The sequence below is a fragment of the Eurytemora carolleeae genome, unplaced genomic scaffold (genome assembly GCF_000591075.1).
Source record: "Eurytemora carolleeae unplaced genomic scaffold, Eaff_2.0 scaffold868, whole genome shotgun sequence".
NCBI lineage: Eukaryota > Metazoa > Arthropoda > Copepoda > Calanoida > Temoridae > Eurytemora > Eurytemora carolleeae.
The window spans coordinates 105,480-133,282 of NW_019396755.1; the positions used below are offsets into that span (position 1 = coordinate 105,480).

Here is a 27,803-nt window from a genome sequence, read left to right on the forward strand (position 1 = left end):
GTAAGGGGGGGGGGGAAATTAGAGAAAAGGAGATCACCCCCCCCTCTTTACTTCTAGGCTTAACCCCTACTAATCACGTTCATAAAATACATTTTTTCTCACAAAAATTAGGTCTTAAAGATGGGTTGCTGATGAAATCATAAGAGTTTTAAAATCTCAATCGTCTTATGACATCAGATTGCAAAGATATATGAATAAAAAGTTAGAGTTTGTGGCGAGCGTTCATGTTTCCTTCATGAATCACCCTGTAACCGCAAAGTACAAAACTGTGATTTTCTAATCCCTGGTTCTTTGCAACCTGATCATGATGTAAAACTTTATAGACTAAGGAACTGAGTTTTTCCCACAAATTCTGATTTTACAATCGCCAAATCTTTTCAACCTGATAGTGTAAACCTTTGATATTTCAAACTTATTATTAATTTTATCTAAATTGATTTATAGTTTGAAATATCTAAGGTCTCCGACGTTAGATTGCAAAGATATAGGGATAAGAAAATCAGAGTATGTGACAAAAACTCAGTTCCTTTACTGAATTATCATAATTCTAAAATTGAAATATCAAAGGTCCACGACATCGAGAAGCCTTGATATTAGAAAATCCCAGTTTGTGTCAAAAACTCAATTCCTTTAGACTCACCCTGTAACCATAAAGTACACTTTTAAGACTCACCCTGTAAAGCATATCTTTTCTTCCTGGCAGTAGCTCCTGCTCCAACTATATCTTTAACTCCACATCTGAGAATAATAATTATCAGAACATCTTATCCAACTATTAGAGAGTGAAGTAAATAAGAAAAATTGGAAGTTAACACTTAACGCGCGCGCGTTTCCCAAACTTGCACAACAGATTTCAAATTTTTTAGATAACGAACATGAAATATAATTTTATGATTTTTTTATTGGCATTGAATTGGGTTGAGTTGGTTTTGTTTAAAAATTTCTTATTTAGAGTTTAGTAACATAAAAACTGTATACTTTTTGTCTCTTAAATAATTGAAAGTAAAGTATTAAAATGATTTTTTTGTAATTAATTTTTAAAAAAATAGTTAATCTTTAAGAATCTTTTTTAAAAATGTCAAGGGACTGTAAATGGATTTTTAGCCACCTTTAACCCGATGCCCGATTCACAACGATACCCTTTCAAGTAGCAATCATGAAGGTATCGTCCTTTTCTGTGAAAAAAAAGAGATGATTTCTCTCATTGTCTCTGATAAATCCTCAATTCCCCTTAATAGCGAATCTGACTTTGAAATATAAACTAATTGAGTCTTTGTCACAAACTCAGATTGTCTAGTCCCTATATCTTTTAACCCCAATGTTGTAGACCTGAGATATTTCAAACCATGAATTCTTTAAAGCAAAATGATCAAAGTTTAAAATATCAAAGGTTTACACCGTAAGCTTGCAAAGGTATAGGAAATTTGAGTTTGTGGCAAAAACTCAATTTATTTTCAGATAGAAAACAAAGGCATATAAAACAGTTTAAATGGCATCGTTGTTAATCGGGGCATGTAACTTTTTAAATATAAAGTCAAGTGTAATTATGTTGACAGTCCCTTTAATAAATGTAGAAACCTGGGAGTCGCCATGAGAGATATGGTTTGATTATCTAGTTCTCCGGTCAGAGGTAAACCAGCAAAACTTTGGAACTCCATTATATAACTCTTCAAACCATCCTAGAATAAGGTTGCTGAACTCCCTACCTCCAATTCAAATCCTAAATTGCCGATTGAAATCATTATGAATCTTTAACTTTGAATTGGTGATTCAGGATTTGAACTGGCAGTACAGATAGCTCAGCAACATCTCTCCAATTCATTTAATTCTGTCCCAAAATGAATTAGAAAATGAATTTGTATCACTGAACTGAGCTGGGAACTTTTGAATGGTGGATATCAGGATTAATGCTTGATCCACTCTTTTTCTTAATCTCGAGATTAGATAATGCTTGTTCTTGTTATCAATCTCCAGATTAATTAACCCTATCCCCGCTGGGGTACTTGAAAACCAGGATACGCTGGGGGGGGGTCAATTTGACCCCCCCCTCTAAATCCCATGTTTTATGTCCAAATATGACAAATGATACATCATTAGAAAGCTCTTGTGCTCTACTTTTAGAATCTGCAAAAAAATTTGCAAATTTGCGAAAATTGAATTTTTTATCGCAAAATCCAGTTTTATAGTAAAAATGTTTGCAAAAAAAATTTGTCCAAAAAATGACAAATTATACATTTTTGAAAAGCCCTTGACCATGCCATTTCAAATATGCAAAAATTTTTGCAAAATTTTAAATAACCTGATTTTTAATCAAGAAAAACTAAAAATGTGCAAATTTCCTTTGACAGGTTTTTTGCAAAAAATTTGCAATTTTTTTTCTCGCAAAACTTGTGCAATCCGTTTCCTTATGTCAAAGGCTTTCCAAAAAGCTAAATTTTATCAAAATCTGACAAGTGAAAGGGGGTCAAAACAAAGATTTAGTTTGCTACAGGCAAAAGCAGTCATTTAGGCAGTGTGCCTGAGGACTCAGGCAGTTAGTATTAAAGCCCGGTTTTAGGCCTAAAGGGAGGGCTTTGGGTATGTAAGAAAAGTCAGAAAATTTCAACAGCCTCAGACCAATACTTTTTGAGTTATGTAGAAAAAACTACAGGGGGGGGTCAAATTGCCCCCCCCCCCCCAGCGGGAATAGGGTTAAGGATATCCAGAAAGTTTGAAAATAATTTATTCACATGAATTAGTATTAACTAACTAGTATTATCTACAAAGGAATTGAGTCTTTGCCACAAAATCAAATTTTCGAATCTCTTTATCTTGGCATGTAATTGTTTAAACTTTTGATATTTCAAACTAAGATATTTATCAAACGAAATTCATAGTGTAAAATATCTCAGGTCTATGACATTTGGTAGCAAAGCTATAGGGAGTATAAAATTATAGTTTGTGGGAAAGACTTAATTCCTTTCAGTCGTCTAATTGAACATTTTTTTAAAAATTGTATTTTGAAATATAAAAAAAAGAAATAATTTAAAAAAAAAGATAACCAAATAATCGGCTTTGAAATAAAAGAAAAAGATAAAATGAATTGATATTTAAAGCATTAAAGTAATTGAAGAATATTATGAAAGGCTCCCAGGGGGCTTTAGAGAAAATATACAACTAGAAGCTTTGGAACACAGCTTTGCCGGAAACTAAACTTTCGCTGTAAAAGCCTGACTAATAACATTCCCGTGGTTCTTCAGAGTTCCCCCCAATCAATATGTGAGGCAAATCGGTTCGGGGGTTTTGAGTTTTGATCCAACATTCAAACACACACTGATTATTTTTTTTCTCTATAAATATACAGATAATTTTTTTTTAATTTATAGTTTTTGTTTTTACCTGTGAAAGCAGATTTGCTGATTTAGCTTGAGGACTTGGAGCTCTCATATATCCATATTTCATTAGATACATCTATAATATAATATATATATTAATTTGTCTGAAACCCATGGGTGCCCAATGCCTGGGGGATAACACAGGCTAAATCATAAATCGATTTTTTGTTTAAAATTTGATTCTTTTTATAAAGTGGTTTTAAAATTACGCAGGCAACGTGTGGGACTTCAGCTAGTTAATATTATAACCACGGGGAGCCGTAGTACATTAGAACTTCCGAGCCGGGTCAACGACACCAGTTTGTACTGTACCTACATCTATGGACAAGACTTGCCGGTGCAACAAGGTTGGCGCGGTCAGACATTATGCTTCATATAGGTTAAATTTACTTTTACTAAAGGGGCAGAGGTGCGTGATAACAATATGAAATATTTTTCTGTATAATTACAAATCAGAAATTCCGAATTTGCTGTTATTCTAGTATAATGTACATTTCATACCCATAGATTACACAGAAAACACATGAAGGGTTTTCTTTCTAGAATTTAATATCTCCCATCATAATCCTCGGTGCCGGCCGGTCCTAGAAATTCCACTTTCTCAAAAAAGTCACTGTACCCATTTCTCACTATAGTTTCAGTAGAAGTAAACATTTCCATTTAACGCTGATTGAAGTATTCATAACTCTAATTGGATAATGAGATAGGTAGAAAGATAGATGTTACCGCCATGCAATTGCTATTGGTTCAGAATAGACAACAAACATATGACTGAACCCTGATTGGATCAGATGCTAAAGGACTCGGCATTACAGGAGTGCTCTGCACCTCCAGAAACATATGAGATCGTACCTTACCCAATCATTGTAGCTGCCCGGCTTCTAGCGACTGGTAAATAGTACATTTTGTACAGTGAGCTCCAAAATACTGTAGATTATGAAGTTAAGCAATCTTAATTTAATTCAATCTTAATTTAATGTTTTAATAAATAAAAATGTTTCACCGATACTATCGATCAACTATCAAAGTGTAACCTATGACTACAAAATAAACAAGAACTCCCTATGTGGTCATATTTATGTTATCTATGACTCCAATCTAAAATAATAACTACCTCTCCTGTCCTATCCGTGTAATATATTACTCCAACCTAAAACAACAACAACCTCTTCTGTCCTAAACATGTAATTTATGACTTCAACCTAAAACAAGATCTAACTCTGTTGTCCTATCCGAGTAGTTTTGATTCCAACTTAATACAAGAACTACTTAGCTGTTGTCCTATCCATGCAATTTATGACTTCAACCTAATACAAGAACTACCTCTCCTGTCCTATCCATGTAATCTATGACTTCAACCTAGTACAAGAACTACCTCTCCTGTACTTTCCATGTAATATATGACTTCAACCTACTAAAAGAACTACCTCTCCTGTCCTATGCTTGTAATCTTTGACTCCAAAATAAAAGAAGAACTACCTCTCCTGTCCTATTCATGTAATCTATGACTCCATTAATCTGCAGTTTATTTAAGTTCATTGCTCTGCTATACAATTCTTCTGCCAGAACACAGAAATCAATACACACAACACTTGTATTTATGACAATTTTTGAAAAGATAAATACATGAATAAAAATTTCTGGATAAAAATATATATCTAAAGATTGCAAAAAAAATAAAATATAATATAAAGCGTCGAGATAAAAGAGCTGGGGAGGGGGGGGGGTGTCTTGCACTACTGATAGAACATGCTTTATCTCGTGCAAAAGGGTGGGATGTTAGCAAACGACCTTTTTTTAACAAAAAAGTGTTTAGTTTAATAACCATTACAACTTAATGAAACACCCTGTTAATATCGAACGAAAACTTTTCTAAACGGACAAGATTGTCAATTATTATACCAAACCTAACTTGACCTAGAATAGGCATGTATTTAATTAGCGCTAGAAACTTTTAATAAAGCGGCAAAAATTATTTACAAAAAATGTCGTTATTTTTAACGGTTGTTTCCGTTAGTTCATGATTACAAAATTAACGTTTGTGAACGGAATCTTCCGTTGATTTTTAAAAAAATGCCGTTTGTTACAAATCTTCTGTTAATTTTTTTAAATAAAACTGGACGTTCGTTAACTGAACGATACCCAGATCTGCAAAACAGGAAAGTATTTTTGCTCCAGATATTTACTTTTTACTCGGGGTCTTTGTCCTCTATGATGCGATTTAGAATATTCTCTGCAGAATTGAATCTTGTGGTACATATATTGTATATTGTATATTGTATATTGTATATTGTGTATTGTATATTGTATATTGTATATTGTATATTGTATATTGTATATTGTATATTGTATATTGTTAACAGTATAAAAATAATTTTTATAATAAATGTTAATTGTTGGAAGTATATAATTATGCAGTTTTGGCAATACCCACATCAACTTTTATTGTTTGATTGAAAGAAATTGATTCATTGCCACAAACTCTGATCCGACATTTGATATTTCAAACTATGAATTCCGATGAATTTTTAGAAATCGAGTCTTTGCCACAAACTCAAATATTCTGAACCTTGATATATCAAACATAGATTTTCTACAGAACTTATAGTTTGAATTATCTATGGTCTACGTCGTTAAGTTTCAAAGACATAACGATAAGAAAATTAGAGTTTGTGTATTTTCTTCAAAAAAAACATTTACTGAATAAAAACGAGACATTAGTACGGAAACGTCAAGAAATTATCTGAAATGCTATGGTTTAAAAAAAGCAAAAATAAATATCTTATTATAATGTTGATTTGTTTCTTATTTCATTTTCCATCTATAGTTTTCACCAGTTAAAACGAGTAACATAATTCCATTTTTGATATTAAGTTGTAATCATTAGTTTGAAAGTTCTAGTTAGAGCGTACAAATAAAAATTGAAAATCTATTTTTGTATATTTTCCAGAAAATTTTAGATTGTATCTCTCTCTCTCTCTTTCTCTCTCTATTTCTTCTTCTCCTGCCCCTCCTAATGAATATTATTATTTTTTAAGGAGGGAGGGGGATAAGCCTCCATTTATAGAGATTTATCTTTAAAGAAGTGTCTATTTTTATCATTTTTTTGTATTTGTATTGTTTAATAATAAAACATTGATGTTCTTATCCGAACACTCTAGTTTAATCCCTCTACCATATACTCGGAAATTGATGATACAGGATGTCCCAAAATACAAGAAAATTTAGTTTGAGCATTTAAAACTGTCCTTGGTCCATTCAACATTTATTTATCAAACCCTGAATTTATTTTATCCTGAAATTTACCTTAAATGCATGATCATTCAATGTTCATGCTTATTGGGACTCCCTGTAATCCATGTAATCTAGAAACCTATCAATCAACGAATTTTTCATAGGTTCAGTATTCAATAAATTTTTCCCTTCAGATTTTCTCATTTGTTTTAAGACTTAATTCTATTTTTATTTACAAAATAATTTATCAAAACATTTATTTACATTTTGCTCATAGGGCACAAGAACTTGACCATTCCATTCCTTATTTCAGTGTTCATGGAGGCATATATAATAGGATTGATACATGAGTTAAGATAACCTATCCAGGTTATAGTATCAGTAACAGCTTCATACTTCTCCAAGAACTCCCCTAGCTCAAGGGAGAAGGGTGCTGCGAAGAACATAACTGCAAACGGTGTCCAGCAGGCTGCAAAGGATCCTATGATGACTCCCATCATGATTGTTATCTTGGTTTGAACCTTCTCCTCTGATCTTAGTTTCTTCTCCGCCCTGGATAGATGTTTGGTTTTCCGAACCCCGATCTTTTCCAGAACCATGAGTTGTTTGATTTCATGCTCTTGTAGCCCCTGTAAACCCTTAAGTCCTGAACGTGTTTCATCAATATCTGTTTCCTTGTAGCTGGTCATACTTTCAGGATCAACATTGATCTGTTCAGCTTTCAGACCAATCACTGATATCTCTCTGACCTGTGGTTCTTGAAATCCGGAGTCAGGGTTCATGATACAACCTGGAACCTGGAGTTCGTCCTGGGGGGTGTTGACCACAACCTCAACCTTGTTCCCTCCTTTCCACACATTTGCCCTCACCGCCATCTTCAGGTTTGTCTTGGCTCGTGTTATTTTTCCGCTCTGACGTTTTCGCATTCTTAATCCGATGGCAATATACAGGGTGGTGAGGATCAACATTGGGAATATGAACGCTAGTATTCCAGCAAACAAGACCCAACCTTTGGACGAGGGTTCAGCAGGGGTAGAGCAGGCGTTGAAGTTCTTATCCACTGTCCGGGTCCAGTTTGAGAACTTGTTGAACCGGATGTACATCGGGAATGAGATGATACAGGCCATTAACCAGGCAAATCCTATCAGAAAGTAAACACACCAGTGAGTTTTTTCAATCGCATAGTTCAAAGGTTTGTAAATCGCGTAGAATCTGTCCAAGCTGATTCCAATGAGACTGTAGATGGAGGCAGAGCAGAAGAAAACGTCGAGAGTAACCCAGATCTTGCAGGGGGTTGGTCCCCAGCTCCAGCTCCCAGCCTGTATCTTCAATATACTTGGGAGCATAACAAATATACCCACACAGAGATCAGCACAAGCCAAGGAGACAAGGAACTTGTTGGATCGAACCGCACGAGTTTTATCCTGGGTTAAGATCGAGACTAGAACCAGGATATTGCCTAGAACTGTTACCAGAACCAACATGTACATAACCATGATGATGAGGTCCATAGGATCAACTATAGACATAGTTAATCAAACTATACTACTCTACACAGATTGAATGGTTTTGACGGATATAAATCTAAAGCATCCTCCTGCTACGGGAGAACTAGTAGAACTAACTTTCTGATAATAATAACAAGAAACAAGATTAGTAGAGAGAAAGAGAGAGAGAAATAAATATATGTTTTATACATATCATTATTCAATCCATATAATTTTGATATTTATTTGAAAAGGTCTGTAGTAAACCAACTGTTATGTGTCTTTTTATAAATTTAAAGTATATTGCTATATACCTATCTCCTCCTTCTATATTAATACTTTGCTTGTCTGTCTGTTTCTCTGTCTGCTGGTATCCAATAAACGTCAAAATGACTGAACCGATCGGGTCCAAATTTTGTATGGCAACTTGCATGACCACAGGAAAGTTTATGGACTGACAAAATTGAAAAAACTTTGTTCGGAAAAAATGTTTACAATCATTATGTTAGCAAATGCGCAATGAAATCCGCGAACATTTTATAATGATAAAAATGACCACTTTATTATTATTTTAAAATCCTAATAACATAACATGATCTGTATTATGTAATCGTAATAATGCATTATTAGAATGCAAAAGGGGAGAATGATCTTTGATTGATAAACAAGTACACAGTATTAGTACACTTCTCAAGGTTACATACAACTGTAAATACATGTATTTCCATTTATACAATGTATATGTGTGTTTGCTTTTTTCTTGAAGTTTTTATACAAAAACATCAATATTTGCGTATAGATACGTACTTATCAAGTTGTCATTAAAAAACATGCATCTGTTTAAAAACATGAAATATTATGGAGTGTTAAACTTAGAAAAGAACCGCAGGGAAAAATTTAAGCCAAAAATTAAGGTTAAGATTAAAATAGGTTGATAATAGATAGATTAAGATTAGACTAGGTTGATAATAGATAGATTAAGATTAGAATAGGTTGCTAATAAATAGATTAAGATTAAAATAGGCTAATAATAAATATATTAAGATTAAAATAGGTTGATAATAGATAGATTAAAATTAGAATAGGTTGATAATAGATATATTAAGATTAGAATAGGTTGATAATATATAGATTAAGATTAGAATAGGTTGATAATAAAAAGATTAAGATTAGAATAGGTTGATAATAGATATATTAAGATTAGAATAGGTTGATAATATATAGATTAGGGTTAGAAAAGGTTGATAATAGATATATTAAATTTAGAATAGGTTATAAGTAGATATATTAAGATTAGAATAGGTTGATAATGTATAGATTAAGATTATAATAGGTTGATAATAAATAGATTAAGATTAGAATAGGTTGATAATATATAGATTAGGGTTAGAAAAGGTTGATGATAGATATATTAAGATTAAAACACGTTGATAGTTAAAATATTAAGATTAGAATAGATTAATGATAGATATTTTAAGATTAGATTAGGTTGATAATAGATAGATTAAGATTAGAATAAGTTATAAAAAGATATATTATGAATAGAATAGGTTGATAATAGATAGATATAGTCAGGAATAGATTGGATGGGGTATATAGTTCTTGCACTACAGTTTATATATTTGGTATTTAGCAACGGTAAATCAAAGCTAAGTTATATTTATTTGTATTTGTCTATATATTTAGTTCTCTAATTATCTAATTGTCTTACTGTAAAACCAAACCAAACACCGAAACCCACAAACATAGAAATCCCCCCCCCCCACTTCCCTCCTCCTATATGTGGTCAAATAACTTATCAACTCTGATTACCAAAATGCCATCAAAGTGATCTGAATTGATAAGTAATTACTTCTAGTTCCCAAACATATTTTTCTTTCGTAAAGGGATAGTTAGCAAATTTGAACTGACCCTCCATGCAAAGATGACAATGCCCAATTTACAACAGTACCCTTGAAACCTTAATCTGATCAAAAATGTGGAAGATAACGTCGTTTTTTCTGACTCAAACAGTGTTTAATCCTGATATTTTCTCTAGTCTTTCTTTTGAGCAAGAAATGCGCAAGTCACTTTTGCAGAGAAACCACAAATGAAAAAAAAACAATTTTCAAAAACAAAACTCAATCTTGATGAAATAAAGTTTTTAAGGGTACTGCTGTAAATCGGACATTGCCATGTTTGCATGGAGGGTCACTTGAAATTATGCTTACAGTCCCTTTGAAACATGTTGTTCATGTTCTAATGGTTTAAAGAAGTGATTTTTCGTCGCAAACTCTACTTTTTTCAATTAATCTTTGAGACCTGATTGTATAATCCGTTGATTATTCAATCTTTGACTATTTGATCTTGTAAAATGCATATTTTTAAATATTAATTGTCTACTTCTACTACATCAAGTTGCGAAGGTATAAGGATCTTGAAATCTGATTTAAAATTCGGTGATGTAGAGTAAAAAAGTAGATGTTATAGTTCCACATTTATTGAAAATATATTTCGGTCTGGGTTGACCCTCGTCAGTAATCGATAAAAAAAAATTAAAAAATTGTTAAAAAATTGAAATCTGAGTTTGTGATGAGTGCTCAGAAATCCGCAGCCAAAACGGTAAAGCTTTGAAACATTTTATATTATAATAATTTTGTGTTTATTAAGAAAACAGAAATGTCACGTACAGAATTGATAATTAGTGATTTTCAGGGATTTCCGAATATTTTTACTCTGCAATTCAATTAAATTATTATTTTCTAGACTCCAGACTGTTATGCCTGAATGACTTAATTTATTTATCTGTTGAAAATGCAAATATATATCTATATATATATATAGATGCAGTTTAACAGGGCCAATATATATGATATTTAAATTACGACGTTTGATTTTAAAGATTCTTTTAGCGGATTTTGTGTATCCTGTTTTAATGTAAATACACAATATACAGATATCTAAATAGACCCTCATTTAAAAATATAAAATTTTTTACAATTGTTGGAATTACAACTGATTTATTAAATACTAATTTTTCCCGCGAAATTTATTTAAAAAAATTTATTTTGGCAATGTCACGAATATCACCACTCAACACCCATGTACGTGTTCCTTAAACACTTTCAGCCAATTAGGTCTAGCCATTTGGTTTGGTTTGGTTATATATTAGCGAAGAGCTTTATTATATAATGTTATACAAGGTCGATCTCGTCTTTAGTTGCTGATGTTAAGTAGGGCGCCGATATATGTTCTTTAATCTAGGCGAAATCTAAAAATAAAGAACAGGGAACATTAGTTCTAAAACTAACACTTGGCCCATTTCTAACACTGAGTGTTAGAAATGGGAAAATATTGAAAGACTGGGATTTTGGGATCCCGGCTCATATCCAGAGTAAAAGTCGATAATAGAAACTATAACCAACATTTTATTAAACATGACGAGGACAACATTTCCCAATTTTAAACTTTTTTTAAAAATCAAAATTATAATAGGAGTTCTTTTATATTAAAGCTCTTGACCTTTTTTAAGACAATGTTAGGTTTTCCATTTTCAAACATATCCTGAATTTGAAACATTGTCGCGTTTTCGAGACAAAACCCACTTTCCCGTTTTTGAGTATAATCCACAATTCAAAACAAAACTCACTTTCATAACTTACATAATAAATCACTGAAAACAAAAATTATCTTCTGAAGACTAAATTAACTTCTAAATTATTTCTAGAATCTAAGTTTCCACAATTTATCTGTTAAATTGAGAATATGGATGATTTATTTTCAAGCATTTTAAACAAACAGTTTCCCGCATTTCTAGTTAAATCTATATTGTAAGGACAAATGATATTAATATTTTTATTTCTAAATGCTGTAATGATTTTTAAATTAAAATAGAAAAGTTTGTTTTTATTTTCTATTTTGTTTATATTTTACCTCATAAAAAAATCTTTTTTTTTCATAAGTGAGTAAATACTTGAATATTTACATTGATATGAATTCCTGTAATTGTCTGAAAACCAGGATATGTTCCGAAAACTCGACATAAGCTGAAATCCGGTAATTGTCTCAAACCCAGGATATGTTCCGAAAACTCGACATGAGCTGAAATCCAGTAATTGTCTCAAAACCAGAGATAAGATTTTAAAAGCTTAAACCCGACTAAAACCCAAACTTGGGCTTAGATAGTCAGGATTGGTTCTGATTCGACCAATGAGAGACTGTTTTGCAAGCTTTCTCTCCGTAGCAGACAGAATGCCGTCAGATCAGCTGTGAGAAGGAGATGTAAATTTCGATAATTCAAACTTTATGTAGATAAATTATTTTTATAGTATGTTTATTTTATATAATTAATAAATTTGACACCACAAATACTTCCCAAGATTTTAAATGTACAAATATAAAAGATTTTACGAAATTTACAATCATCAGCTGCTGAAGACTCGAGCAATAAAGAGAGTAAGACCCAAGAGGATTGGTTTTTACTAAACTCAAGGCCATCCAAAACCCGAGTCTTGACTTGAGCTTTACTTGGGTCTAAGCAGACGCAAAGACCGGGTTTTAGTAGGGTTTAAGCTTTTAAAATTCCAACTCAGGATATGTTCCGAAAACTCGACATGAGCTGAAATCCGTGGTAATTGTCTCAAAATCAGGATATGTTCCGAAAACGTGACATGAGCTGAAATCCGGTAATTGTTTCAAAAAAGGGATATGTTCGAAAATGAATTCAAGAATCATCAAAAACCTAATTTTCATATATTATTATTAGTAGTTTAAAATTGACATTTATTGTTTCAATATAGAGTTTTAGCCATTTTTATAAATATATGGTGTTATTTTGTTCTACTCGTCTTGGATATAAATATATACTCTGGAAAAAGATAACTTTGCAGATTTGGCCCATTTCTAACACTCAGTGTTAGAAATGGGCCAAATGTTAGTTTTGGAACTAATATCCCCTGAAGAAAGAAAAACTGAATAAACACAAAATTTTTCTTGTAGCTTTGTGATTGAACTTTAAACCAATATGTTTCTTCAATTGGCTTGTTATTTTCAATGATATAAGAGTAAAAAACTGCATTATACTTAAACTGCATCGGAGACAAGATATAAATCATAAAGTGCAAACTGCACATTGTCTTATACTTTTTATATCATCTCATCAGAACAGAAAGAATGATTTCAACTAAAAGATTTTAACTCCAGAAGCATTTTTTTCTAAGCTCATTAGCATTATTTTTCCTCAACTCTTTAGCAATATTCTTTCTTTATCCATTGTTTCTGAAGCAAGAAATGCGCAAGTGACTTTTGAACAGTAAACACAAATGAAAATTGCGGTTAAAAAAATGATCGGAAAAAGATTCTATCAATCGAGGGTTACTTAAAAAAGTTGTGTTTACAATGTCGAAATACATTATCATTATTTAATTGCAATTTAAATAACCTTTGACATTCCAAACTTTGACGATTTAATCAAACTTATCAACAGTGTGAATATCACAGGTCTACAGACTTCAAAGATGTAGGATTCGAAAACTAGAGTTTGCGAAGAGTTCCTTGTTTTGATACGTAGCCAACGATGCAATAAACTATGGTAGGAAAAGGGTAAATCTCCTAGGTTTCCACGGGTTTTCATAAGTACTCACTCACCCGTGAATAAACTGTAGTAAAAAGATCCTAAATAGTATAAAACAAATATTTTGATATTTATAATACTGTTCTAAAAATCAAATTGACTGTAAAAATTTGTTTTATTTATCCGTGAAAACCGGTTCTTAAATAAAAAATAAAGCAAAGATCATTTCTTTCCTTTTTACTTTTATTAGAAGGTTCTCCAAGCCTGTCTCTCTATTCAATTAAAATTCAATTTCTTCGCAAAATGTTTCTAAATGTCAAAAAATGCACAGCCTAATAAGGTCATCTTGAGTACAAACTTTGTTCAGTCTTAGGATTCAATTTAATTACTCTGAAAATATAACAATCAACAAAAGTTTAAAAGTTGCATTTTTTAGATTTGTTTATTTTCCATGACATTTTTCAGGATTTTTTTCAAATACGGCTGAAAATTAAAACCTATAAAAAAGCGATGTGCAGTGATAAAATTCCGATATCCATGGCTACAAAAATTACTTGCGTGTTGGTTAGGTTTAAAAAGCAGCTATTGAAGTTTAAAATTCGAAATTTTGATAAAATCTGTAGGATTTATAGTTTGAAATATCTAAGGGTTACGACATGGGACTAAAATGTAATCACTAAAAAAGTTCTTGGAAAAAAAATTCATAATATTTCGCACTACAAAGTCCTAGAAATCCAAAGCACAGGACATTATTTCCAAGGACTTGGGAAAATTCGAACTTTTTTCCAAAGTTTTTATTTCCAGGTTTTTTTTCTGGAAACTTTTTTCCAGGGGCTTTCTTAAATGAATTCTGATTAAACAGATATAGGGATAAAAAGACAGAGTTTGTGTCAAGAACTCAGCTCCTTTCTTACAATTTCTTACAACGTGTCTGCAGCATAAATGCGCAACAACCGCGCAATTGATAAGATCTCATTTTGATAGCTCATATTTTATCTTGTTCAGACAAAGCTTTATGAAGTAGACACATCATCATATATGTACAATGTACAATGTACATGGAAGTTCACTTTTAACTTCATGTACAGTCCCTTTAAGAAGACATGATTTATCAATATCATGCAGGTTAATTTACATCTATACAAATAACGCACAATACTCCCCTGGGGTACGGAAATATTTAACACTCGGCCGCCATTGTTTCTTAAGTGTACAGATGACCTTTTCATAAAAATAAATTAGAACATTAAAGAACTTGTAGGTTTCAGGATAGTGTCTATTCCAGGTGCCAAGGAAATAGACAGAGAGGAACTGGCTTAATGAGTAGCCCCATTAATCTTATTAATCTTTATTACTTTTTTGCAGCGACAATATTAATAATAATGATATCTTTCAGTACTGTAAATTCATAATTTCTGATATCAAATTATACGGAGTATTCTGCTGAATTTTTGCGTCAACAATTTTGCGCATTTTTTTAATCTAAAACCAGGTGTTTTAAGTTTATTCCTTTATTTACATTCGTCCATAGTTGTAATTAGAGTGGTACGCAGAAGGTTTAACGTATTCTTGCATTTTTAAACCACAATATGTTTCAAAACAAATTTTAGACTTTAAAATGCAATGTGCATATAATTATACAAATATAGAATACGTAGATATAGTTAGTTAGCGTACCTAAAGATTATAATGCTTTAAATCCTTCCCGAATTCTTTTCTCAGTCTGGACCATAAATATCACTATATCGTTTAGCTGACAACGTTACGTTAGGGTGGGATATTCCTTATCCCGACCGCTTAGTTCGAGTATCTCATGTACACACTTTTGATTTTCTTCTTATAATCCTCATTTTCGGATACCCCTACTGTATAAAACTTACGTTTGATACCAATTACGGATACGATGCTATATCGATTGAACTAGAGTCAGCTGTTCACAAGCCGGCTTTTAGAGCATTTAAACAAATATAAATTTAATCATGTTAATATGAACTTATTAAAAACATATTTCATCACATTTGAGGAAATATAGGGTTTTGAACAATTGAGTTGGTTGCTAAAACTCATTTCCTATGTAACATTATAGGACGAACTCCTGATAATGCCAAAGTTGTATATTGAGATGAAAATGCTGTAATTCTGAGACTAGAGAGTAGGGTTGGGATTTGTTTAAGCACGATCTAAAGATGTCATGTCTGATGTCATTTTTATCTACCCCGCCCTCTTTCCACAGACATCACCCCCCTCCCCCCCTTCATTTATCCAATCTCCCTATCTATCCTTCTCCAACATCCATCTGATGACCTCTGACCGGAATAAAATTTTTTCCCTAAATTCCACAAAATTTCTCCAACCCCGCGTCCCCTTCCTTAATCCCAATTTCTCTCACATAGTTATGCCCCGATTCCTTATCCTCCTTCAATCCCTCGTCCACCCCTAACCCCCCCCCCCATATAATCTTTTTTCTTATATCTTATCCTTCAGCTCATTCCTCTGCCCTTCCCCCAATGAGATAAAAACTATCTCCCTTACCAATCCCTCATCCTTAGCCCCCTCCCCATCCCCAATATTATCAATGATTATCCAATATGCAATCCCTTTCTCATCCTTTATTCGGTCTCCGATACCTTATTTTTTCCCCTTATCCTTCATATTTTCCATATATCTTTATATATCCATTATTTCGTTCTTCCCTCGATACCTCATATCTGGTCTCTCTTCTTCATCCCACCCTAAACCCCCCTCCCTTCCGCATCCCCCCTCCCCTCTAATTCCGTTAAAAACTGTTGTACAGCTGATGTAAATATAACAGGATAATTATAGTTTAAACATAATCTCCCGGTAAACCTGGATTTAATTATGTTTATGTTCACATTACTAATTGTTTAATGCATTCAATAGTTGATTGATTGATCAACGACAAACCTGAGAAATTTAAACCATAACAAACCAATATAAGATTTATATCTTAATAAAAAGTTGTATGTCACTTCTTGGTGCAGGTTATACAAAAATTTCATTTTCTATTTAAATCTAAACTTAAAAATCTTTTCGTTATAAAAAAAACTTTATAGTTTTTGAAGAAAAAAGGTTTCCGTTCAAACTCTTTATGTGTAGGTATAAATCAACATTGTGTTCTGAAAAAACTGGTCAGGATACTACTCCATAAGATTTTGTAAGATTTAAGATCTTACATCAATTAAAGGGACTGTAAGCTTAATTTCAAGTGACCCTCCACCGACCACATGCACTGTAGGGTACTTAATAAGTAATAATTAATAACACAAGCTAAGTCTCTCCTATAATAAAAATCTTCACGCCGCGCGTAAAGTAAAATTGTAAAATGTTGAACAAATCGTAAAAACAGTGTAATACCAAGCTTGCTGATTTACCAGTATGTATGAGTATGAAACCATAATACATTACGAAATAAAAATAGTTGATCTTATTTTATCTAACATCCGTAAATGTGATATCTAAAAGTTTTACATTACCAATTAAAAGAAATACTCCAATAAAAAACTGTATTAACTAACAAAAAATACTTACATAACTTTTTACATCGCCCCCTCCCCTTGTATTTATAGTGTTAGAGGTTTTGATGGAATATTATACAGTGGTAGGCGATTATAACAATACAATGTTGTTTTTATAGTTAACAAGCTTTTTTCGAAATAAAACTTTACAATTATACAACTTTACAGCTGCTCTTTACTTCTATGTTTACATGTATCCATCCTGTTTAACAGCTTAATAAAAATCAAAATTGAAATCGAAAGTCGTCTTCATTGTATTGATATAATCGCCTACCACTGAATGACATTTTGTAAGAAAGGAGGCATAGAACCTTACATAAAATGCACCTATCCCTATGAGAACATTTACATTTTAAAGCTTCCCGAAGCCGACAAATTGTTATACGTTAGAAATATTTACATATAGAGATACATGGTAAAGGGGATAATTAATAATAATAATAGTATAATTGTTAAATAATATATTCACATGAACAATACGTATTTGTGTCCACAAGGCGGCATGCTAATGTGGGATAGTGGGAACATGATAGGTCTAGGCAATAGTTTTACTTCGATATTTTTATCCATTCAACGCTAAATAAATTGGCTATTTTGAAAAAAATTAATATTATTTGTTTAAAAGGACTGTTATTCAATTTTTTATCTATAGTGACAAAAAAACACATTTACAAATTTGAACTAATTTACCTAAAAACCTGACAGGGCGCGCCTAAAAAACAAGAAAATGCCATGTTGTCGACTGTTGAGTCATCTTTTTCTTTAATAACGTTTTAACAGAGCACTCTTGTGAATAATTTAAGGCATGTTCAGTGCAGATCGTTATTTTAAATTGCATGAACAATCTCTTTCAGCAGATTTATTGTTAATAATGTTGGTGGTAGGGTTTGCAAAAAACACACCATGCAAAACAATGCAAAACAAGGAAATTTCGTTTTTAGATTTGACTTATGGCTGAAAGGAACTGAGTCTTTGCCACAAATTCTGATTTTTCTAATCTCTTTATCTGTGCAACCCAATGTCGTAGCTAGCTATCAATTCTGCTGGGTTAAATAATCCTAGTTTGAATAATCCTTTGAAAACATGACTTCTAAACAGAATCTTGAATCAGATATTCATCTCCAAAATATCAATAAGGTTCAACATGTAATTCTTAAAAAAATATTTAAAAAGAAACTTATTTCTTGCCTCAAACTCTATTTTTAACTATTTAAACTATACAGAATTCGAAATCGGGTTGCAAAAATAAACGGATTATAAAATTAGACTTTGTGGCAATTGTTCAGTTCCTTAATCTTTAAATCAATAAAATATATATATTTGTTTGAATTAAAGGGCTAAGACACAATAAAAAAATTTATTTTTTATTCTTTTAGCATACTCTGAACAGGAACGCTAAACAAACCATAAGCTTTTAAAGATGGCTCACTCACGGGCAGCCGTAGTACATTTGAATTTCCGAGCCGGGTCAACCTTTCCGGTCCCAGTTTGTACTGTACCTAGCTCTATGGACAGGACTAGCCGGTGCAACAAGGTAGACGCTTTCAAACTTTATGCTTCATATAGGTTGAATTTACTTTTAATAAAGAAGCAGAGGTGCGTGCACTTCTTTCAAAGACAAAATTGACATTTGAATTAAATGATTTATCGGCAAAATTGAATAAAAGAAACGTTCTTACCATAGCTCCCATGAGGTCCTGATGTCCTTCTCCGTCCTGGTGTCCCGCTCCGTCCTGGGTTGGAGCGGAAAAAACTGGTCCTAGTCCTAGTACCAGGACGGTGAATACAATCATATTCTGAACCAAACACATTCTTCTAACATTTTTACATTAAAAAATATCATTTCGATTAGATTAAAAATTGTCTAATTGTTCATAGAGTTAATTTTGAGCCTATTTTTGTGCACCATTGTTTCATTTCTCTTGATAAATACATTGTTTTTCGACGTTTAATAATATCTGTTTTTGTTAAAAAATATTTGCATGATGTTTGCTCTTTATTCAGGGGCCTTTTAAAAGTGTAAACCTTAGCCAAAGTTTGTAATTTTAAAAAAGTGTATATGAACTACTTTTTAGATTTTAGAATCACTGACGAGCAAAAACACTTGTGTCAAAACTCAAGCCATTAAAAAAAAATGAAAAAAAAATATTTTTTAGTTTCGACTGCATACAAATGTTTTAATTGTAAAGCAGAGCACATTGAACATTTTAATTATTTACCCTGTAAACTTAGAATACATGATTAGATAGATATTATTCAGTTTAATATTAAATATTATAATTGTATAATAGCCGAGTATCAAGTATGTAATATACAGTTTATTATCAAGTTTCCGGTGTTGAATTTTTTAAATTAATTAATAAATGAATGCATATATAACCGGAAAACTCTGGACAAATCCAGGATATTTTTTTTTACTTTTAAAAAAAATTTATGAGAATTGGTTTTCCTGTTTTGTCTTGAACATCTTTTTCCTTTTTTATTTATGGCACTTTTCTAAAAATAACACAATATAATAATGCAGGAACTTTTAATTTATATGGATGCCCCAAAATTCATCTAAATTATGTAGTAGTAGCTGAAGTTCCCGGCGTTGCCTGTAAAAAAAGCTAATTTTGAAAAAAAATCTGATTTTTGAAAAAAAAATATCGACATTTTTTTAGCCTATGTTTATCATTCAAAAATTTCAACCCATTCGGTTCAGCGGTTTGGACAGCTATAGCTAACACATATACATATATACAAATATATATGAGCGTTGACTAGCTTTACTATATAGATTTATATGCTGGTTCATATCAATGTCTGAATAAATTATAAGCTTTTTTAGAAATCCCAGACATGAGTTTATACAATGTTCCTAATATCGTATTTATCAACTATATAATAAATTAAAACAGATAAAAAGTAAGTTTTAAAGAATGAAATTAGCTTTTCGATTTTTTTCTTTTTAGATATGTTATATCTAAATATATATAGATATGTTAGTAAATATGTTAGACAAGCTGGTAAACTTACAATTTCAAACTTAGATTATCTGATCTAACAAAATTCCAAGGTCTGCGATATTGGGTTGCAAAGATATAGATATAAGAAAATCAGAGTTCGTGACAAAGAATCCATTCTTCTAATCAAACGTGTCACGTTTGATGTCACGTAAATAGACACAGTTGATTGCAAACATAGATTAATTTAAATATCAGATAGGGCACACGTATTTCAAGATTTCAATGAAATTCGTCCAAAATAACCCTGAGGCAGAAGTCCAAAGAAGTTTCGCGCAGTCAGCGTTGAATTACAAGACAGAGAAAGCGTATAACTCTTCTGGGCTTCTGCCTCAGGGTTGTTGTTAAAGAGTTTCATCCAAATCTTGAAAAGAAGACATCTAGCGTATAACTCTTCTGGGCTTCTGCCTCAGGGTTGTTGTTAAAGAGTTTCATCCAAATCTTGAAAAGACGACATCTAGTGTCCTATTTGTTATTTTAATTAATCTATGATTGCAAACCAGGATTGTACTGCATCTGTTTCACTGAGAAATCCAGTTCAATTGAAGTATCGAAACAAATTTTAAGCAGCTTAAGTAAAAGTTGTACAAGCATATACGGGACTAACCATGTCTAAAAGCGTTCGGTTTTTATGTTCAAATTTTATCACGTTTAAAGGGAAAAGGGAGACAATAATTCAACAACCTTTCGTTTTTTAAAATGCATTTAAGGGCATAAATGTAAATGTATATTTGGTTTGAGCTTTGAATCTCGGTATCAAGCATTGGCCTTCATTTTATGCAGAAGGATTAATCTAATTCCTCTTCGATAATTCTTTTTGAGATATGATGCATTCATCCTCAAAATTAAAAGAGCCAACATTGGATATTGAGATCAAAAGTTCCGATCCCTGGAAGAAATCAATTTTAGTTTATTTTTTTCTTTTCTACATCATTTCACCTAAATGTATATTTAATAGTTTATCGAGAAATTACTTGGAATTGATTGCTGAGAGAGCTGAAGCGATGCAATAATTCTAAACAAAAATAATTAATCTATAATAAAATTTTTGCACTCTTTAAACTTCAATTTCTTCTTTAAAACTTTTAATGAACTGTTTCTCTTATGCAATCTTAATTACATCTAGTAATACAGGGGGATTAAAATAAAGGATACTTAAATAACCATTGTACAAGACGAACCTAATACTAGCTTTAACAAAACATCATCTTTAAAGAATTCAACTATGATTGGTTTGGTATTATAACATATTAAATTTATATCATATGGAACTGATGAACTATGGTTGGTTTGGTATTATAACATATTAAATTTATATATTATATAGAACTGATGAACTATGATTGGTTTGGTATTATAACATATTATATTTATATATTATATAGAACTGATGAACTATGGTTGGTTTGGTATTATAACATATTATATTTATATATTATATAGAACTGATGAACTATGATTGGTTTGGTATTATAACATATTATATTTATATTATATAGAACTGATGAACTATGATTGGTTTGGTATTATAACATATTATATTTATATTATATAGAACTGATGAACTATGATTGGTTTGGTATTATAACATATTATATTTATATCATATAGAACTGATGAACTATGATTGGTTTGGTATTATAAAATATTATATTTATATTATATAGAACTGATGAACTTTGGTTGGTTTGGTATTATAACATATTATATTTATATCATATAGAACTGATGAACTTTGGTTGGTTTGGTATTATAACATATTTTATTTATATTATATAGAACTGATGAACTATGATTGGTTTGGTATTATAACATATTTTATTTATATTATATAGAACTGATGAACTTTGGTTGGTTTGGTATTATAACATATTATATTTATATTATATAGAACTGATGAACTATGATTGGTTTTTATATTATATAGAACTGATGAACTTTGGTTGGTTTGGTATTATAACATATTATATTTATATTATATAGAACTGATGAACTATGATTGGTTTGGTATTATTACATATTATATTTATATTATATAGAACTGATGAACTTTGGTTGGTTTGGTATTATAAAATATTATATTTATATTATATAGAACTGATGATTCTGTTTTTATTATTATTAGTGTGGAGTGCTCACTGAGCATCTATTTATGAAAAGAAAAAATAAGAGTAAAGATATTAGAGATGGACTTCATTTCTGAATCAACAATGGTGTCGTTCAGGAAAAAAACTAACGATGGAAGAACGATTTTGATCATTCAGAAAAATAAAAAATAATCGTCCTTTAAAACGAACGATTTAAAATCATTTGCACGAACTTAAAAAAACAAAATTTCCTAAAGAATTTGAAAAATAGACTATCGTTTTTTACTAGACGAAAGTTTTTTGGAACAAAATATAGAAATAAAAAAATTTACTTAACGGAAGACTTTTTGGTACAAACTTTTTAAAAACGATATATTTTTACTAAACAAAAGTTTTTATTGAACGAACGATTTTACTGAACAAAAGATTTTACTAAATGATCGTTCAGTGAGAAAACAAACCAAATTTGTTAGCAATTACAAAAACTAGCGAAATGAAACAAATCCGATTGCGCCCATCTCTAGTTATTATATAGAGAGAGGGGGAGGATGGAGGGGGGGGGGTCAAGGGAAGAAATAATAAGGAAAAAGGGAAATGCCAAGGTCACATCGAATGTTTAAGGGGGACTCTGAAAAAGGAAAATAATCCGTCAATTTTCAGAATTTATTTAATTTATTTGCAAAACTTTTTTTTGATAAAAAAAAATTATGTATGTTTATTTCCAAAGAAAAATTAGAAAATATATAGCTGTAAATCTTAATTTCATCAGAATTGGAGCATATTTTGATACTTTTGATTATGAAAATAAAGAATATTTAAAAATTAAAGGGAGAGTTAGCGGCGAAAAATCCTCAAAAGACAGAAAACTGACGGTTTTTTTTCTAAAGACTTGCAGTTTTCTGCCTGTAGGCACATACAGAGCGTCCCATATCGTATTAGATTATCTCCTTTCTTTAACGCCAAAATACTCGAAAAATCCATCATTTTCTGAAGAAAGAAAAAAATTCTATTAGGCTCATTAAATTTTTCAGGATGATTCATTCTTCTTAAATTTTCTGATTTGTCCCCCAAATCGTAATTTAGACTCAATGACGCGGTCTAATTTGATTTGGAACACCCTGTATATATACGCAATTTCCGGTCCCGAAAAAATCGTAATTTTGTCTAATTTCCAAGCTTTCATTCCTCACATTTTCCGCAACAACGCATATTTATTAGTTGTATGAATAAAAATTCCATTACTGACGTGTTTTTAATGTTGTCACAAATACTTATTATGTGAAATGGGTCTGTGTACACTGCACAACATCTCCGGTTCATTGGACTATTTTTAATCATAAATTAAATTTTTAATTTCGACTTCCTACCCCAGAGTTTTATGGTTATCACTGTATCAAAGCAATTACAGTCAATGTGTGTTTTGTAATTGCATACCGGAAATTACGTTAACGGACTTTGAGTGACAAACTTTTCGGGAACTCTTGGTGATTCATAACATCCTTATTTAAATATTATTTAACAACACATGTTAAGTATTAACAATTGAAAATTAAATTAATCGCCATTTTTGTTTGGTTTGGCTTGTCAGGCTTGCGTATTTTTATGTGCATTTTTGCGGTTTTCTGATGATCGGCCACTGTCAACCATGCTGTCAAATCTTCAACAATTTGTTGGCTGTTGATATTAAAATAACTGATTGTTTTATCATTTTATCATATTAGTATTATTCAAATATACGTAGCTAAACTTATCAACGACATTGGGTTGCAACAATATAAGGATTAGAACATCAGAGTTTGTGACAAAAACTGATTTCCTTTTGAAATATATAAAAGTTAAAAGAGAAATGAAAAGAAAACCAAGAATTAAAGATAATAAAAAAATCTTTGGAAGTCCATTTCTTTGTTTGAGACATTAAGGTTTTAATGAAGGCCTCCATTAAAATGTTCAGTGTTTCAATCATATATTAGTTATAAATAACTTGAACTGGAAAATAACTTGTTTTTAATAATTCGTACTGCACTTACGATCCCAATTGTTTTAAAATTGTACAGTTTTGCCCAGCTGTTGTACTTAGTACACTAAACCTCTATCAATATCTACTCTATGGTTATAAGGGTTTAATAAATAAGTGGTGTCTCTTATCAAAACCAATGAAGAGTTTGTCAGGGTCTCAATGAAAATCTATGAGTTAACGTTTTTAGAATGATTCTAAAATTTCCTTCTTTTATTATTCATGTTTAAAAACATTTTTCGCATGTCAATACATAATTACCAAGAAACATAAAGTCGTAGTAAACAAATATGACAGTCCGGCCCAGCAGTGTTTACAGTTTGAGAGTCAGAACTCAACTGATGAATCTATTTACTTTCTTACATGTCTCCGCTCTCCACTATGAGTACAGTCTACAGTCTACAGCCGTAATAGGCCAATTTTTTCCTTTATTTACATATTCTGTGTTTTACAACAGTTTTAGTGTATCTCAAAAATGATTTATGGCCTTAAGAGCGCTTGGCGCCCCCCTATAATTTTATAGATTTGATTTTTAAAGTTGCTAATGTTATGCTAATACTTTTTCTTCATATTATCATGCTGTAGCACAGAAAACGATCATAATTTCTTATTTTCGATGATAAGTGTTAGATTGGTATTCCAGAGAGTCCCTGAATTTGCTTTAAATGACAGATTGTAATTTCAAGTTGCTGTGTCCCCCAAATATTTGACCCAATCGGTTCAGCCGTTTTTACGTTTATTGGATACATACAAACAAACAAAGTACGTATATATTAATAGACTTTTGGTCGTTTCAACAAATAATTTGTTTGTTAATTATTATTTATTAATTATTGATTATTATAATTATTGCTTTTCTTCACAATTTATCTTAAAAGCTCTACACATGATCTTCATTAAGCAAAAATTGCCTGTTTAGATAATTGTATTTTACAAAATAATAAATGTCGTCATTTTTTCCGGGCAAATGGAATTGAATCTTTGACGCAAAGTATGATTTTCTTATCTCTATATCTTTGTAATCCAATACCGTAGACCTTAGATATTTCAAACTATGAACTCTGTTAGATGAAAAAATCTAAGTTTGAAATATCAAAGGTTTACACCATCAGATGGAAAAAATAAAGATATTAGAAAATCAGAGTTTGTTGCAAAGACTCAATTCTTTTGTCGATTTCGACCAATCATAAATCCTACCTTGGCCCTTTAACATGTGAGTTGCCACAAAAAATGGGTCCGATTGGTTTATTCGTGTTGACCTTTATTTTATGCAAACAAACAGACACCGAGACAGGCCAACCCTATATAGATATATAGTTACTGCTTTACCTTATATGGAATCTTTTCCTTTGAACCCACTCCTACTATTTAAAGAGAAGCCAGTGTAGGAATGTTGAGAAAAGAATGAATATTATTTTTGTAAGGGAATGTGCATGCTATTTCTTGTAACTTTTGAGTTGATTATGTCCGGTTGTTATATATTATGGTTGCTTCTACTTGAAATTATATTCAGTATTTCGAGATTTGTACCGGCTCTCAATTGGAACCGGGTTTTGGCGGTTCAGTGCAACGTGGTTTAAATTCTTTAAATTCGGCAGCTCTGACAAGATCAGTGCACTGAATTACTGTGTTATATAATAAAATTGATAAACAGACCCTTAAGTGAATCATATATTAAGAATTACTAAGAAACTCATGTTGGAATTTAATAAATACAGCAATCATCATATTTGTTAGCCTGAACATACTTAGATATATTTCCTTGTACATTGTCTGTAAATCCAAATGGACTTATCATTAATTACGCAAAACTTGTAATGCGATTAACCTATCCTAGCTACATCTGTAAATATGTCAAAACCTGTATTGTGATTAACGTATAACCATGTCAGTGACTGGCTTAACTACACTTATATATATCCGTGCTAATCTTGTAAGTATGTATATTAAACTTAATCTGTATCATAGATATCTAAATACACATTAGTTGGTAAGACTTTGCTTTAAAAACGGTGAGAGAGTAATCGTTCCTCTATTGAACAAACGAATTGAGGAGATTGTGCCCATTAATTTGGCATTGATAGTTTACAAGCTAGTGTCTGGTTGACATTGATAGCTGACGAGATTGTGCCCATTAGTTTGGAAGCTAGTGTCCGTGTTGACATAGATAGTTGACAAGATCGTTTCCATTGGCTTGGCATTGATAGTTTACAAGCTTGTGTCCGTGTTGACATTGATAGCTGATGAGATCATGTCCATTGGTTTGGCATTGATAGTTTACAAGCTAGTATCCATGTTGACATCGATAGCTGACGAGATCGTGCCCATTGGTTTAGCATTGATAGTTTACAAGCTGGAGTCTGTGTTGACATCAATAGCTGATGAGTTGTGCCCATTGGCTTGGCATTGATAATTTAAAAGTTAGTGTCCGTGTTGATTTTGATAGCTGACGAGATTGTGCCCATTGGTTTGGCATTGATAGTTTACAAGCTAGTGTCCGTTTTGACATTGAAAGCTGATGAGATCGTGCCCATAAGTTTGGCATTGATAGTTCACGATAACGTGTCGGGGTTTTGTCATTGATAATAAAGTGAAATTGAGTTGTACTTGGATAGATACGGGTTTGAGAAACCCTTATGGAGTAGGGCATTTACTATTTCTGTGCTTTTTATAACATGTCGAAAACAACTGTATATATTATATATTAGCATTGATTCAAAGAATTAACCAAATTTTAAAATGTATTACTTTGTTCTAAAATTGACCCTCTTAGCTGAATATTTTAGTTAATTGACCATACTTATCTGAAGAAAAATATTAGCTGAAGATTTAAAATTCAACAGATACCTGCTTAGCAGAAGAAAACTTCTTATAAGAAGTGAACAGGAATTCCTGCGTAGCTAAAGAAAAAATCTTTATGCACTATGCACAAATTAAAAAGAGTATGCTCTGAAATTTCAATTGGGTGAATTTGTTATTAAAATATCTACCTGAGATGAGATTTTAAAAGCTTAAACCCGACTAAAACCCGGTCTTTGAGTCTGCTTAGACCCAAGTAAAGCTCAAGTCAAGACCCGGGTTTTGGATGGCCTTGAGTTTAGTAAAAACCAACCCTCTTGGGTTTACTGATGAATTAATTGTGGTGTCAAATTTTATTAATTATATAAAATAAACATACTATATATACAAATAAACATAGACTTGAAATAATTTTCTCCATGTTAGGTAGACACGAGTATGAAACTTTGATGGATATATGTATATAGATATATGTAGTCTCATAAAAGAAGCATTAACATTGCATTTACATTTTATTTCGAAAATATGCTTACTTGAAATCATATCAAATCATCAACAATACTCGTCAAATAGGTATTCATAATTTTAACAATTTATTACAGTTTCTGCCAGGGAACAGAACTTGGTATCCCATGGTATCCCTGATATCCCTTGTATCCCTGGTATACCTTGTATCTCTGGTATCCCTGGTATCCCTGGTATCCCTGGTATCCCTG

At 31.5% G+C, this 27,803-nt stretch overlaps 2 protein-coding genes across 6 annotated transcripts in view; both read right to left on the reverse strand.

Annotated features, from left to right (window-relative positions):
* The window catches only part of LOC111708257 (matrix metalloproteinase-16), a 43,567-nt gene extending 18,940 nt beyond the window's left edge, over window positions 1-24,627 (reverse strand). For 4 of the 5 annotated variants that reach the window (XR_002766615.1, XR_002766616.1, XM_023481579.1 and 1 more), the window contains exons 1-7: window positions 24,550-24,627; window positions 21,162-21,202; window positions 19,632-19,678; window positions 18,862-18,978; window positions 3,379-3,450; window positions 1,579-1,679; window positions 674-738 (exon numbers count right to left, since the gene is read on the reverse strand). Coding sequence is in view for 3 of the 5 variants with exons in the window: in XM_023481579.1 (XP_023337347.1) it covers window positions 674-738; window positions 1,579-1,679; window positions 3,379-3,450; window positions 18,862-18,978; window positions 19,632-19,649 (373 nt within the window). In the remaining 2 variants the exon portion in view is untranslated. The remainder of the gene's footprint in view (window positions 1-673; window positions 739-1,578; window positions 1,680-3,378; window positions 3,451-18,861; window positions 18,979-19,631; window positions 19,679-21,161; window positions 21,203-24,549) is intronic. The other variant, XM_023481581.1, reaches the window with a different exon arrangement.
* LOC111708258 (D(1A) dopamine receptor) lies at window positions 6,552-8,202 on the reverse strand. Its single transcript, XM_023481582.1, has one exon. The coding sequence runs from the start codon at window positions 8,135-8,137 to the stop codon at window positions 6,869-6,871; it is 1,269 nt and encodes a 422-aa protein (XP_023337350.1). The 5' UTR covers window positions 8,138-8,202; the 3' UTR covers window positions 6,552-6,868.
* Window positions 24,628-27,803: the final 3,176 nt, after the last annotated feature.

What these genes read in the sequence shown, in the direction of transcription:
- LOC111708258 (XM_023481582.1), bottom strand. Translation starts at nt 8,137, where the DNA reads ATGTCTATAGTTGATCCTATGGACCTCATCATCATGGTTATGTACATG.